This window comes from Schistocerca gregaria, chromosome 1 (assembly GCF_023897955.1).
Source record: "Schistocerca gregaria isolate iqSchGreg1 chromosome 1, iqSchGreg1.2, whole genome shotgun sequence".
NCBI classification, from domain to species: domain Eukaryota; kingdom Metazoa; phylum Arthropoda; class Insecta; order Orthoptera; family Acrididae; genus Schistocerca; species Schistocerca gregaria.
Window position 1 is genome coordinate 261,503,837 of NC_064920.1, and position 13,637 is coordinate 261,517,473.

At 42.3% G+C, this 13,637-nt stretch overlaps 1 protein-coding gene across 1 annotated transcript in view; it reads left to right on the forward strand.

The window, feature by feature from the left end:
* Positions 1-13,637, forward strand: part of LOC126339739 (inter-alpha-trypsin inhibitor heavy chain H6-like) — a 160,154-nt gene that overhangs the window by 39,916 nt on the left and 106,601 nt on the right. The window contains exons 3-4 of the mRNA XM_050001658.1: positions 9,228-9,338; positions 11,627-11,765. Coding sequence (XP_049857615.1) covers positions 9,228-9,338; positions 11,627-11,765 — 250 coding nt within the window. The remainder of the gene's footprint in view (positions 1-9,227; positions 9,339-11,626; positions 11,766-13,637) is intronic.

Sequence of the window (13,637 nt, forward strand, 5' to 3'; positions counted from 1 at the left end):
AAGTTGTGGAAATGAGACCAGAGAGGAACTTAACATCGGGATTGTTGGTCACGAAGTAGGTAAACTTAGGGATTTCTGCTACCTAGGCAGCAAAATAACCTATAACGGACGGAGCAAGGACGATATAAAAAGCAGGCAAGAAAGAGATTCCGGGCCAAGACAAGTCTAATAGTATCAAACACAGGCCTCATCTTGAGAATGAAATTTCTGAGAATATACGTTTAGAGCACAGCATTGTATGGTAGTGAAACGTGGACTGAGGGAAAACCGGTACAGAAGAAAATCGAAGCACATGAGATGTGATGCAACACACGAATGCTGAATATTAGGTGGGTTGATAGGGTAAGGAATGGAAAGGTTCTGCGCAGAATCGGAGGGGAAAGGAATGTGTGAAAAATACTGACGAGGAGAAGGGACAGCATGATAAAACATCTGTTAAGACATCAGTTGGTACTAGAGGGAGCGGTGGAGGTCAAAAACTGTAGAGGAATACAGTCAGCAAATAATTGAGGACGTAAGTTGCAAGTGCTCCTCAGAAGACTGACTCAAAAAAACAATGGTAGACGTAACTGGAGGCAATGGATTAAGTGGTGGTATCAATTTCTGCCACGGTGTTGGGAATAGAAGATGATGAGTGCAGCGTCCACCATAACCACGGCATACACAGGTTATTCAAAAAGTAACTTGGTCTTATTGGAAAATGACTAAGTTACAGATGTTCTTGAAAAGCGACTTCCATAACGTGATTCACATAATGTGATTTTGCATATTCTTAAGCAAATGTTGTAACGTTTGATGAATTGCAGCAGCAATGTTTCAAGCTGTGTCTAAGGAATCGAATGACGGTCAGTCTTACAAGCAGCATCATTAAGGTATACCTGCGAAGTAAAGACGGATGGGGATAAATCAGGAGACGGAGGATGTGACAACCTCATCGAAATCACTGGGATCGCTCATCCAAGAGACCCATTGCGTTTTGGCAATATGAGCCGTAGGATTGCCCTGTTGAATCCATGTACTGTGGTTCGTATTCATGAATAGCATTGACGAACTATAGCACGATCTGTGTGTAGCGCACACTGTTAACTACGACACGAAATTAATTGTGTTTATGGCTTTCTTTGCAGAGAAATTCCATATTGGATGTCCGGCCACTTGGTGCTTTTCAGTTTATTTTCAGTAATTTTCGGCGACTTGGGCTTCGATGATGGGAACATCACACACACACACTCACACACACAGACACACACACACACACACACACACACACACACACACACACACACACACACACACACACACACACCGTAGCAGAGAAAATTGTCGACCGGGCCGGGAATCGAATCCGATGCCCCGTGATCGAGAGGCAGTAGCGCTAGTCATAAGACCGTGAGCAACTGACCACTGCTTCATGAAAGAATGTGGTGAAGATTCAGCTACGTGACACTGCACACTAAACAACTACTTTTTGTGCTTACACAGCGAGCCTATTCAGTTCTGTGGATTTTCAGTAGCCCAAATGCATTAATTTTATAGAATGACATATCCATGAAGGTGAAACAATGCATCGGCAGATGACAACGAATCAGCTACTTCCTAATCACAAGGTGCAATTGATGAAATCAACCAATGACGAGAAACTACACATTTTCCATCGTATTTTGGTGACAACCCATTAGCAGCGTGCTTCTTCAGGGGCTTGCGCATTGCCATGTGTCAATTGTCAACAGAGAGGCGAGGCTGGCTGGATAGAAAACACGCAGACTTCATGGGACTCGATAAACACGCAGCTTCCACTTCTTTCTTCCTTTCTGGTGTTAACCCATTCGGTCTACACCTTTTTGGTGCACCTGCCGCATTTACTTTCTTCTTGAATTTAGCTAACAGTCGCTTGATGGCGGTCTTATTAGCTACACCTTTACCATACTTTTCTGTGACGGTCCTATGAGTTTTGGCATGACTGGCCTCTCGGACGTATTAAGTGAGACTGAATACTTTCTGCTGTACCGTTTGGGAATTTTTACTTCAGTTATTCAACCATCACAATTGCAAAGAAAACAGAAGCATTTCTCCGCAAGCCTGTGTTTTAAACCCTATGGAGCTAAGGTCCAGAGGAAACAAACACTGATTAGTGCTGTATAATTGTATGTCAACCATTCTAATCTCCTGTTATTCCTGTAACAACATGGAGACGCGCTCTCCCAGCAGAGGAATGTACGAGCACTGTGTGAGTTGACGCAACCGCAAGTCAGTGGGTCGTAACTAGGAGGACGGCGGTTACAACCATTGTACGGCCATCCATATTAAGATATCCCGTGGCTGTTGAAGTGCTTAAAGATTGCAAATTGCAGTTTGTGTTTGTGATGTGCTTCTTGTTAAGAGCCTCGTGACGAGAGAATATTTTATACTTTTTGATATGTTATTTCTCTTCCGCTGAAAATTTTCTCAGAAACGATTTGACTTTCACGGTTACCACATAAAACAAGATGGAAAATCATCCAACATACAAAAACCAGAAAAGTCATTTCATGTCTCTTCGTTTTTCAAGATGATTTTTGTGTGACTTCTGTGGTCACTAAAAGATTAACTGATTTTTTTACCTTAAATGCACGGTTTAAGTGAAACACATAAAGAGACTGGCAGATCAGTAGTGGATCTTTACTGGAAAGTGGAGGTATTGCTTCTTCCCAAGGGAGCGACTCCGTATGGTTCACGCTGATCCGACAGCTAGTCCTGTGCACTGACAGGATGCAGTCAATGCTCGGAACATTTGTATAGATTTCAGAGAAAAAGAGTAACTCAGCTGCGATTTTGGAGCCATTGCTACATCTGTCATAATGGAATGTGCACTTTACGAATCCTTTATTATAAACGAGAGGCAGTAGCTTCAGTGCGAAGCATTGCGAAATGGGGATAAATTTGGCTTCCTAACCAAAATGGCTTCACTATTCTCACAACAGCGGATAGAGAGCAAGCTGAACAAAAGGTGGACGTGAAGTGCCGTGTGGGAAGGGAACGGCTAGATACCAATATGGGAATGAAGGAAAACGGGCCTAGCAACCGTCACCTTCACTTAGTTTCGTGACAGGCACCGGTCACTTCAACTGCCTGTCTTTGTCTTTTCATCCGAGGTCGAATTTCACAGGGAGGTGGAGAAATGGAAGACACCTCCGGATCCATGTGGTTTCCAAATATAGAGGGAAAAGGAAACTGAGATTACCTTAGATCACTGAAAGTTTTTGTACTGTCGTTGCTCCCTCCGCATGTTTTTTGTAATAATGACAACTTTCGTTCGAGTTTTGTATTCTTATTAGTTCTCTGTTATTATTTCTTAGAAGAAACGAGTGTAGAGCAAAGCTCATAGCCGGCAGCAAATGAGGTCACGAGGGCGTAAGTACACAGTAGGTACTCTAAAAAATAACACAACTTGTTTCAGAAATGAAGTGTAAACAAAGAGACACATCATCAATATCGCGAAGTAAAGACACAGATTTTTAATCAGTTTGAATGGAGACTTAAACAGCAGAAGGGCAATGTAATAGTTTTCACCACTTCCATAACAACACGATGATGGCCACTTCCATTTTTCTACAGACAACTCCATATTCTGAAATAAATTTAACTTCAAAATTAAACAACCTGATAATAATGAAAAAGGATGACCGATATCTTACGCTTGGTCGGATGGAAAAACGTTTGAATCCGCGAGCGTTACTTCAAACATGTCTCCACGCTGTTCTTATTGACCGTGTACATATGAACAAACACAGCTTCAGGAACAAGGCTATCCTTAAATTAGTTACGTATCTGTCAATGAGAATACAACGGAAAAAGTTGTGTCTATAAAATGCATCAGAATTCAGTGTGGAAGCGAGCAGCGCATTATCGAATGAGATTTTCACTCTGCAGCGGGGTGTGCGCTGGTACGAAATTTCCTGGCAGATTAGAACTGTGGCCGGACCGAGATTCGAACTCGAGACCTTTGCCTATCGCAGGCAAACTGATCTCGTTTTTTCGTTATGGATCGTTGTATTGGTTCGGGGTGGATGGCCAGTGACACGCGTTAAGTCATCTCGTTGACCCATTCACTCAGTTGCTTTATTACAGAGGGCAGCTAACCCTTTGACCGAACACGCTAAGTTACCGTGGCACCTCCATCTGAGCTACCCAAGCACGACTCGCGCCACGTCCTCAAAGCTCTACTTCGGCCAGTAGGTAGGAGACGAGATACTGGGAGACGTAAAGCTGTGAGGAGGGGGCGTGAGTCGTGAATGGATATCTCAGTTAGTGGAGCACTAGCCCGCGAAAGGCAAAGCTCCCGAATGCGAATATCGATCCGGCACACAGTTTTAATCTGTCAGGAAGTTTCAGCGTATTATACTATCTGAATTAATTATTCGTTATTTGTAAACATAGTGTATTTCTTCATTGAAGTACCCGAAGTGACTACACAACAATAGTAAAGGTATATATCAGGCACACTTAGACTGAATTGATGTTGCCTACATCCAGGACCAGGGTCAATGATATCTGTCGCTGATCTTGACACTAAATAAAACCCACCAATCAATAAAACCAATCATACAGTAATTGGAAATGAAAAACCCCTCTGCTTCCTCTCTTCTCCCCTCGCTCTACCGGCAATGAAGCACAGAACAGTATAAGAAAGAAAGGCCAATCAAAAAATTTAAGCTGTGTTAATGGGAAAATAAAAACCTTGTCGCCCTTTACTCTCCGCTCCCTATCCCCAACCACTCACAATCCAATACTGAAACGAAATAACCAAGCAAAAACATCCAAGATGATGGAAATAACCCAGTTCTCTTTGTCAGAAATTAAACCTCACCTCTCCTACCGCCACCCAATCACAGTGCATTATTACAAAAGAAACAGCCAACGCTGGAAAATTTAAAAGCCTCATTCCCCCTCTTTCCAGTCACAGCGAAGTACTGAAAATGAAACAGCCAGTAGGGGGAACTAGTTCACTTGCTCTATGCCATACTCTATTTTCAATGAATCAACAAGTCAGAGCATAATATTAAAAAAACACATAAAAATGGCACCAAGTTCCGCTTCTTCGTTTGATAGTCAAGGATCAGCATTGTGTTAAAATGGTGCAAGAAGATGGTTTCACGTTCAAAGAGTAACCTCCCAACCATATTTTCGCCTGTCTCCAACTCTGTAAAAGTCTAAATATTACCAAAACTATGTACCCACAAAAATAAAATAACCATTTGGCATCTTTGGCAGACTGATGACCTCAGATGTTAAGTCCCATAGTGCTCAGAGCCATTTGAACCCCCTCCGAAGAAATTCGGCTGCCAAGGACAAGTCTTATTTCAGGCGACGCCTCACTGGGCAACTTGCGCGCCGCTGATGATGATGAAATAATGATGAGAAGAACACAATACTCAGTCCCCGTGAGGAGAAAAATCTCTAACCCGGCCGGAAATCGAACCCGGGCCCACTTGCATGTGAGGCGAGCACGTTACCACCTAGCTAAGCAGGCGACCTACATCTACAGCTACATGATTACTCTGTAATTCAAATTTAAGTGCTTGGCAGAGGGTTCATCGAACCACAATCATCTCCCTACCATTCCACTCCCGAACAGCGCGCGGGAAAAACGAACACCTAAACCTTTCTGTTCGAGCTCTGATTTATATTATTTTGATGATCATTCCTACCTTTGTAGGTTGGGCTCAACAAAATATTTTCGCATTCGGAAGAGAAAGTTGATGACTGAAATTTCGTAAATAGATCTCGCCGCGACGAAAAACGTCTTTGCTTTAATGACTTTCATCCCTACTCGCGTATCATATCTGCCACACTCTCTCCCCTATTACGTGATAATACAAAACGAGCTGCCCTTTTCTTCACCATTTCGATGTCCTCCGTCAATCCCACCTGGTAAGGATCCCACACCGAGCAGCAATATTCAAATAGAGGACGAACGAGTGTAGTGTAAGCTGTCTCTTTAGTGGACTTGTTACAACTTCTAAGTGTTCTGCCAATGAAACGCAGCCTTTGGCTCGCCTTCCCCACAATATTGTCTATGTGGTCTTTCCAACTGAAGTTGTTCGTATTTTTTACACCCAGATACTTAGTTGAATTGACAGCCCTGAGAATTGTACTATTTATCGAGTAATCGAATTCCAACGGATTTCTTTTGGAACTCATGTGGATCACCTCACACTTTTCATTATTTAGCCCACAAACTTTTGTCCAACTTAAGCTAGTAAGCTAATCTTCGACTAAACAGAACCTAATTTTAACAAATCTGTAATGATCTAAAAAATGGTTCAAATGGCTCTGAGCACTATGGGTCTTAACATCTGAGGTCATCAATCCCCTAGAACTTAGAACTACTTAAACCTAACTAACCTAAGGACATCACACACATCCATGCCCGAGGCAGGATTCGATCGCGCGGTTCCAGACTGAAGCTCCTAGAATCACTCGGCCAACGCAGCCGACTTGTAATGATCTGATACGACTTTATATTAAAAGTGCAACTAAAGTAAAACAGTTATCTGGCCTTTATATACTGCATACTGTATCAACTCTACTTCCCTCTACTCCAGTAATAATGTATTGCTCGTTTGATCCCTAAGAACTGTAAACAGACTGTCTTAAAACATTCTCATGCAAGTTTCTCATCACCTTGTATGATTCCATCAAAAGTTTGGTCTCCACAAACTCTCTAATCTTTGGGCTTACACAGATGGCTTCCTTTATTTTGGCATTACTTATGTAAGGTAAGTTTCACCTTAAGTATTTAAACGCGTCACCATCTGTGTTTATTCCCTCAACAAAGTTTTTCATGAGACCCAACTTGATGTGCAAGGGCGGGAGCAGAATCTTTTGAGGTTCTACCAGAGGTTCACACTTTCTACCCGGTTGAAGAAATTTACTGATGGGCCATTCATGTTTAGTGTAATGAGAAGCACACAAATGCCGGCCGCGGTGGTCTCGCAGTTAAGGCGCTCAGTCCGGAACCGCGTGACTGCTACGGTCGTAGGTTCGAATCCTGCCTCGGGCATGGATGTGTGTGATGTCCTTAGGTTAGTTAGGTTTAAGTAGCTCTAAGTTCTAGGGTACTGATGACCACAGATGTTAAGTCTCAAGTCCCATAGTCCTCAGAGCCATTTTTTTGCACACAAGTAAGACCAGGGACAGTAATATAATCCATTGTTACTAATTATTGTGACTTTGACAAACAATTATAATATTTGATATTAAACGTAACATAAAAATCCGTATATACAAGGGTTGGAACTTTAATAGATGCAACTATTTATTTACAGCTCGTACAAAATAGATACGTGTTTCAAAGTTTTACTGACCTTCAAAATAGTCGCCATCATTGTGTATAACCCGTGGCCAGCGATGTAGAAATCGTAGGATACTGTTAGAAGTGCCAGTTGTGTTGACAGTTCGAGCGGCGCGTTCTATTTACCGATGAATTTGTAGCAGTTATGAATCGAATGCCGTGAAGTGCTTCCTTTAGCTTCCGAGGGCTTACGTCAGGGAACTGCAGTACGTGGTATAGCACTTAGCAGGCCCATCAGGCAAACAAATCAGTAACAGCTTGCACTGTGTATGCTTGAACATTGTCCTGCAAAATGATGGCCAGAGAAGTGTCATCACTTCTGTCTCTAGGCTGGTCGTACATCATGTTCCAAAAATGAATAACGTAGAGACAGAAGTGATGACACTTTCTGCAGGTCCTGACCATCATTTTGCAGGACAATGCTGAAGCACGTACGGTTCAAGCTGTTACTGATTTGTTTGACTGATGGGGCTGCTAAGTGCTATACGACCTACTGCACTCCCCTGACTTAAGCCCTCGTAAGTTCAACTCGATTTCTAAACTGCTACAAATTCGTCGGGCAACAGATCGCGCCGCTCAAACCGTCAACACAACTGGCACTGCTAAGAGTGTCCTACGACTCCCACATCGCTGGCAACGGGTTTGAATATCAGTAAAACTTTGAAATACTTATCTATTTTGTACGAGTTGTAAATAAATAGTTGCCACTATCAAAGTTCCAACCCTCGTAATTTTCTAACTGTAATGAAACAGTGTAAAATGAAAGCTAGAGCTAATTTTGAATTGTCTTTGTGGTATTCGCGATCAGCGCATTAGAACTGATAGGAATTGGCTATTTTCATTCGATTTACATTTTCATTGTTGCACAGTGTTATAGCTTAGTATTCTAGCACCATTAAAATGAAAGAGCTAATCACAATGTAGGCCCGTCAGGGCTGTGCTCAAAATTATCCAAAAGACCAGAATTATTTATCAAAAACCATAAACAGACCTTTCTCTCCTCTCGAGCAGTAAGAGCCAATCCTATAGATTTTTGAGTGCTATCTCTAGCTCTGCCCATACAGGCGACGAATGAAACGTTATTTAAAAAACAAGTGGCTCGACCCATACACTTGAGAGGACAGAAATCCTAGCCACCACACTATTTCATCGTCCTGAATCCAGTGCACCCTGTATTTGCCACTGTCCACTGCCATCCACAGGCTCTGACTCCCAAATGGACCGCCTCTCTGCCCTTGCCAGTATGCAACAACTAAACTATACTTTGAAATATCTACCAATTTAGTGCGACTATTTGAAATATTTACAACAATTCAGCAAATTGTTTTTCGGTTCATTCCAAACTTTCTTTTGCTTCTGTTACACTCAAATATTAAATAAACCAGGCTGATTTTCATTGTTACATAACACGGAAAATATAGAAAATTGTTTGCACTGATGACGGCATAGTTATTTAGAAAGAAAGAAAATTAATTTCTGTGCCAGTAATGGCGACCATGGTGGTTTAGTGGCACTAGACTCTGGAACAAGAGGTCCCAGGTTCACTCCCAGGCAGGGACAAGGATTTTTTCCTCGTGCCAGTACCAACAGGACGGCCACTAGAATATTCACCTTGCTGTCAAAATGATTACCGGAGATCTTTCCCCGTGGGGTAAAAGGTGGTCGGGGCGAGGAACCCGCCATCCCTCGTCGTCCTAACGCCACAGCGGATGGAAAGACTGCCATTTAGTTGCAGGAGACCGACAGTCCGGTCAAGGGCGTGCGCCATAGACTTCACCTTACCATTAATGAGAATTTACTACGTCATTACACAATCCGTGATGGGGACGTCTCATCTGATCATTGTATGATTCTTCCTAAGAGGAAGCAAGTGACGTAGTGACTGTTGTTGCAGAGAGATGGACGACGTCGCGTACGAGGCGTACGTACGAGGCAAACAGGAGGCCCGCCAGCAGTACGATGCCGCGGTGGCAGAAGGGCGCGGCGCAGCACACGTCGCTGTCAGGTGGGTACACAACACTGCTGGTAACGTCGTAGGGGCAGGGGCTGACACATGCCCACAGTCAGGCAAGTGCAACACAATTCGCGTCTAATAATCAGTCGCAGAAGTTGCAGTACACATCAAAGCAACCTAGGTCCTTCTGGTAAGTATGTGTGTATCCTTTCTTTAAATTTATTTTTTAATATCACATCATTCGCGATAGGATCGGGAACCATTTTGCCACTACATGAAGTCAGATACCTCTCAGTTTGTCGTCTATTCTTTTTTTTTTCGCAACGAGTCGTAAGGCGGAGAAGCTGCTTAAGCTGGCTCCTCTCTTTTGTCGTAGGGGAAGGCGGGGCAAGATGGGGAAGCTAACTTTAAACCCTTACAAAAGGGTCAAAACAAACAAATTCAAGTAGGTTTGATTGTCATTTGTTTATTTACCATCGAATTACAATAGCATGCAAAGAAACCTGCAACTTGTTACATTTAGTTAGAAATATCTCAATTTGAAACATAAACTACCATTTCCCCATATTGCCCCATATGCGGGGTAAGATGGGGAACTAGCATTAATTCATCTCTAAAGCTTCAATAAGGACTGGAATAACGAAATCATGTGAAGATAAGGTTTCGAAACATGGTTCATCGAATTGTAGAATCAGGTATTACGTTTTATTTAGGCCTCTTACTTTCATATACTACACAAGTGTGGACAGCCTCATCGTCGCCACTTTCTGTCGCTGAACAAGTGTCGTGGGCACCCCGACGCTGAAACACGTATTTCTGTGGCAAATTGAACTGTCGAGCAGCCCTGAAAGAACCCATATGACCTTCCATAACAGCATTTACAGCGCCTTCCATTGACTCCAATGATCAATCTTGCCTAGAAGTTCGTCGCCGATACTTGCGAACCATATTAAATAAAACATGTGGAAAGTACTATTGAGCAGATCATTCCTGGTAATCTATATTATACAGTAAATACCATATTTCCAATAGTCAGTCGTTAAAGCATGGCAAGAATACTGACTTTGCACCTTTTGTGTATTTTTATTCACCATATAGCCTAAGGCATACTTTGTAATTAATTAGGAAAGTGTTGGAATAACGAATACCATTCTATTTACAATTGTATTCAACGAGTAATAAACGTGTTCAAAATCCGCAGCGAGGTAAACACATGAGACGATAAGAACGTAATGGTTGGACAAATAGTAGGGGAAAGACATAGAATAAATTACAGTGACTTCAAATTAAAAGAACGTCTCGCACATAGCCGTAATCGGCATCTCTAAAGCTATAAGCGATAGTTTTGGAAAAGATAATGACCACATGTTTGTGTTTTATTGTTTTTAGGTGAAATTTCATTTGATAAGGTACAAAAGTGTTCAAATGTTTATGAAATTTTATGGGACTTAACTGCTAAAGTCATCAGTCCCTAAGCTTACACACTACTTAACCTAAATGATCCTAAAGACAAAAACACAACCCATACCCGAGGGAGGACTCGAACCTCCGCCAGGACCAGGCGCACAATCCATTACTGCAGGGCCCTAGACCACTCGGCTAATCCCGCGCGGCTGATAAGGTCCAAACGGCTTTATTTTAATATACCTTTGCAACATAATATGTATGTGTGTAATCTTGGATTTTGGTAGTTTATCCCGCACTTTGCCCTTTCTGTTTTACTTGAACCTTTTGTAGCCAATGCGCAATTTTTAGGCGTAAAAAAACTGCTTCCGAAGAAAATAATTTTATAAGTATCGAAACCTTGATCAAGTATTCTAAGAAACCAGTGTTACGCAGATTGTTAGCTCAACCTTTCCTCTTTTCCGAGAATGTTCTGGAGAGTGTAATTGTGCATGTTGACTGTGCTACTTATTTTCATCTGAAGTCTTATCAATGCTCTTCATCCGTACTCTTAGCCTGCGACGGATAGTACAATGTGGTCCTGCTATGATTGCCAACATTATACTACACACACAGCTTAAGGTACTGATCTAGAATAAAAATTGGATTTCGGCTGAAAATAAATATTGTAGGCGAAATGTAAAATTTTGGTTACCAATATTTATTGTTTGTTTAGTAACACTGCATTAATCATATCTATAACAATATTGTATGTAGAATCAGATAGTCCAGAAACACATCTCTATTTCTTATTTGAGTCAGAGTAATTAGTTGCTTTTTCCCTTTGTTTCTACATGCATTCTTTGAATAAGTGAGTGTCGTTCACTGCATTACATATTTTTTATGGTACTACTGTATACCTCTTTACTGGGAAACGTTATTATTTAATGTTGCAGCGCACGGGATTCCAACGTGGTACACGTTTCGGTGAACGTAGAGGCGCAGAAAAAAGTAACCTTCAACCTGACGTACGAGGAGCTGTTGCAGAGGGAAATAGGCGCCTACAATCTGCGCATCAACATCAACCCCAGGCAGGTACGTCCACTACAGGGAAACAGAGCGTAATTCGTGCACCGGGGCAGCCGGTCGGTTCTGTCCCATATTGCTCATCCGAACGCCGATGTGAAGCCAAGAATCAGGTTCCATTCAGTTCTACACCTGTAAGAAACCTTAAGTTGTATATATACCAGCAGCTCCAATGACAATGGAAAAGTCGTCTACGCATTTATCAGCAAAATATTTTTACGAACTGTTCCGTATCACTGAAGGCAGTATCTACGCTGCGGAATCAGTAACAAAACACAGAGCTATCTCATATATAAAACAATAACCTGCCAGATATGTTCTCCTGTGCAGGGTCTTTCTCAGTTGTGCAAGGAAAATATGAACCCTGTAATACGGGAAACTCCGTGGTATCCCTCTGGAAACCAGACCACGCCGGTATTCCGGGCAATGATCAGGCTGACACGTTACCTCAGTAAGCCTCTACAGCTGACCCGTTTGAAATACAAATCCCAGAAGTTGACTTACGCAAGCACCTAAGACTCCATATTCAACAAAAGCGGGGAAGAACAGTTGATAACCAAAATCTGATTCGAATATCTGGAGACAATAAAAGGCTCCCCCAAAAAATGGAGAACGTCACTTCTCCCTAATAGAAGAAAAGCTGGAAGCTCACTTCGCATCCGTATCGCTTACAAATCTCTCTCTCTCTCTCTCTCTCTCTCTCTCTCTCTCGCACGCACACACACACACACACACACACACACACACACACACACACACACACACACGGCTACATACTACGGCAAGAGTAACATCGCCTGTGCAACTACGGAACGACCCTGATACACCGCCACACACTTCAAACGTGTCCAGACTCAAGTAACACACGGCGTAGGTCAGAACCCGACCAGCCATTTCCACAAATGATGTTTGACGAGGCAACGACAACAGCCCTCGTTTCATTCTCCCCGCGAGGAGTTTCCAACACTTCTTTTATTACTCTACTTATCTGATGGATTTGTGAAGTGGACGCCACCTATAGCTTGTTTTACCCGATTAGGGTATTCTGCCCCGTCCAGACATTGTTTCCCCACTGTACTGGAGAACCTCCCTTGTGTTTTTCGTCCTTTTCACCCGTTATACGCTGAATGACTTTTTGCTTTTTTACGATATCCTCTCCTGGTTCCGGTCGGGGAGGAGGGTAATGGAGAGATGAGCGGGAGAGGCCCAGGGGTACGTCTTATGCCACAAGCCTTGCCCACGGCATGTTTCAAAAGCGCACTTCTTCCCGCTTCTCTACCTTTCCCTTCTTTCCTTTATATCCTCAGCTCACTATTTCCCATAGGTCGTCGCTTCAGGTAGCAATGTCAGTGCTCCTGACCCGGTTGTCGCCTATTTTATGCCCAAAATGTTACTGGCTCGTTGATTATGACGAACGTGAGAAATTCTCTGACTATCTGATGCATAACTGACCAAAATAAGAGCTATCGGAGAAATGCGAATGCAGTGTGGTTTTAGGACAGCAGTATTTTAGTGGTAGTATTGGTGCAATAAAATTTGTTTCACAGCAACGAAAACGCTGTATTATGTCATTATTAGCACACTCACCAATGGCTAACTTCAACTCACTGTCACATGATACGTGTGACGAAATGAACCACTTTGTCATCACTGATTCACTATTTGTTTCGTTACTGAAACCAAGGAAATTAGTTTTAAGTGAACCACTTTAAGAAATTTTGACTGTGAATTTATCTGAACATTTAACTTGGAAACGAAGCGTATTAATTTTAAATATTTTTTAAACTTTAAAGTACCCGTCTGACTACGGAAGTCAGTGATATGAACTGGGTCAGAAATTGATCAGCTAGCTCAAAAGTGTATGTAGTACGTTGTAAATAA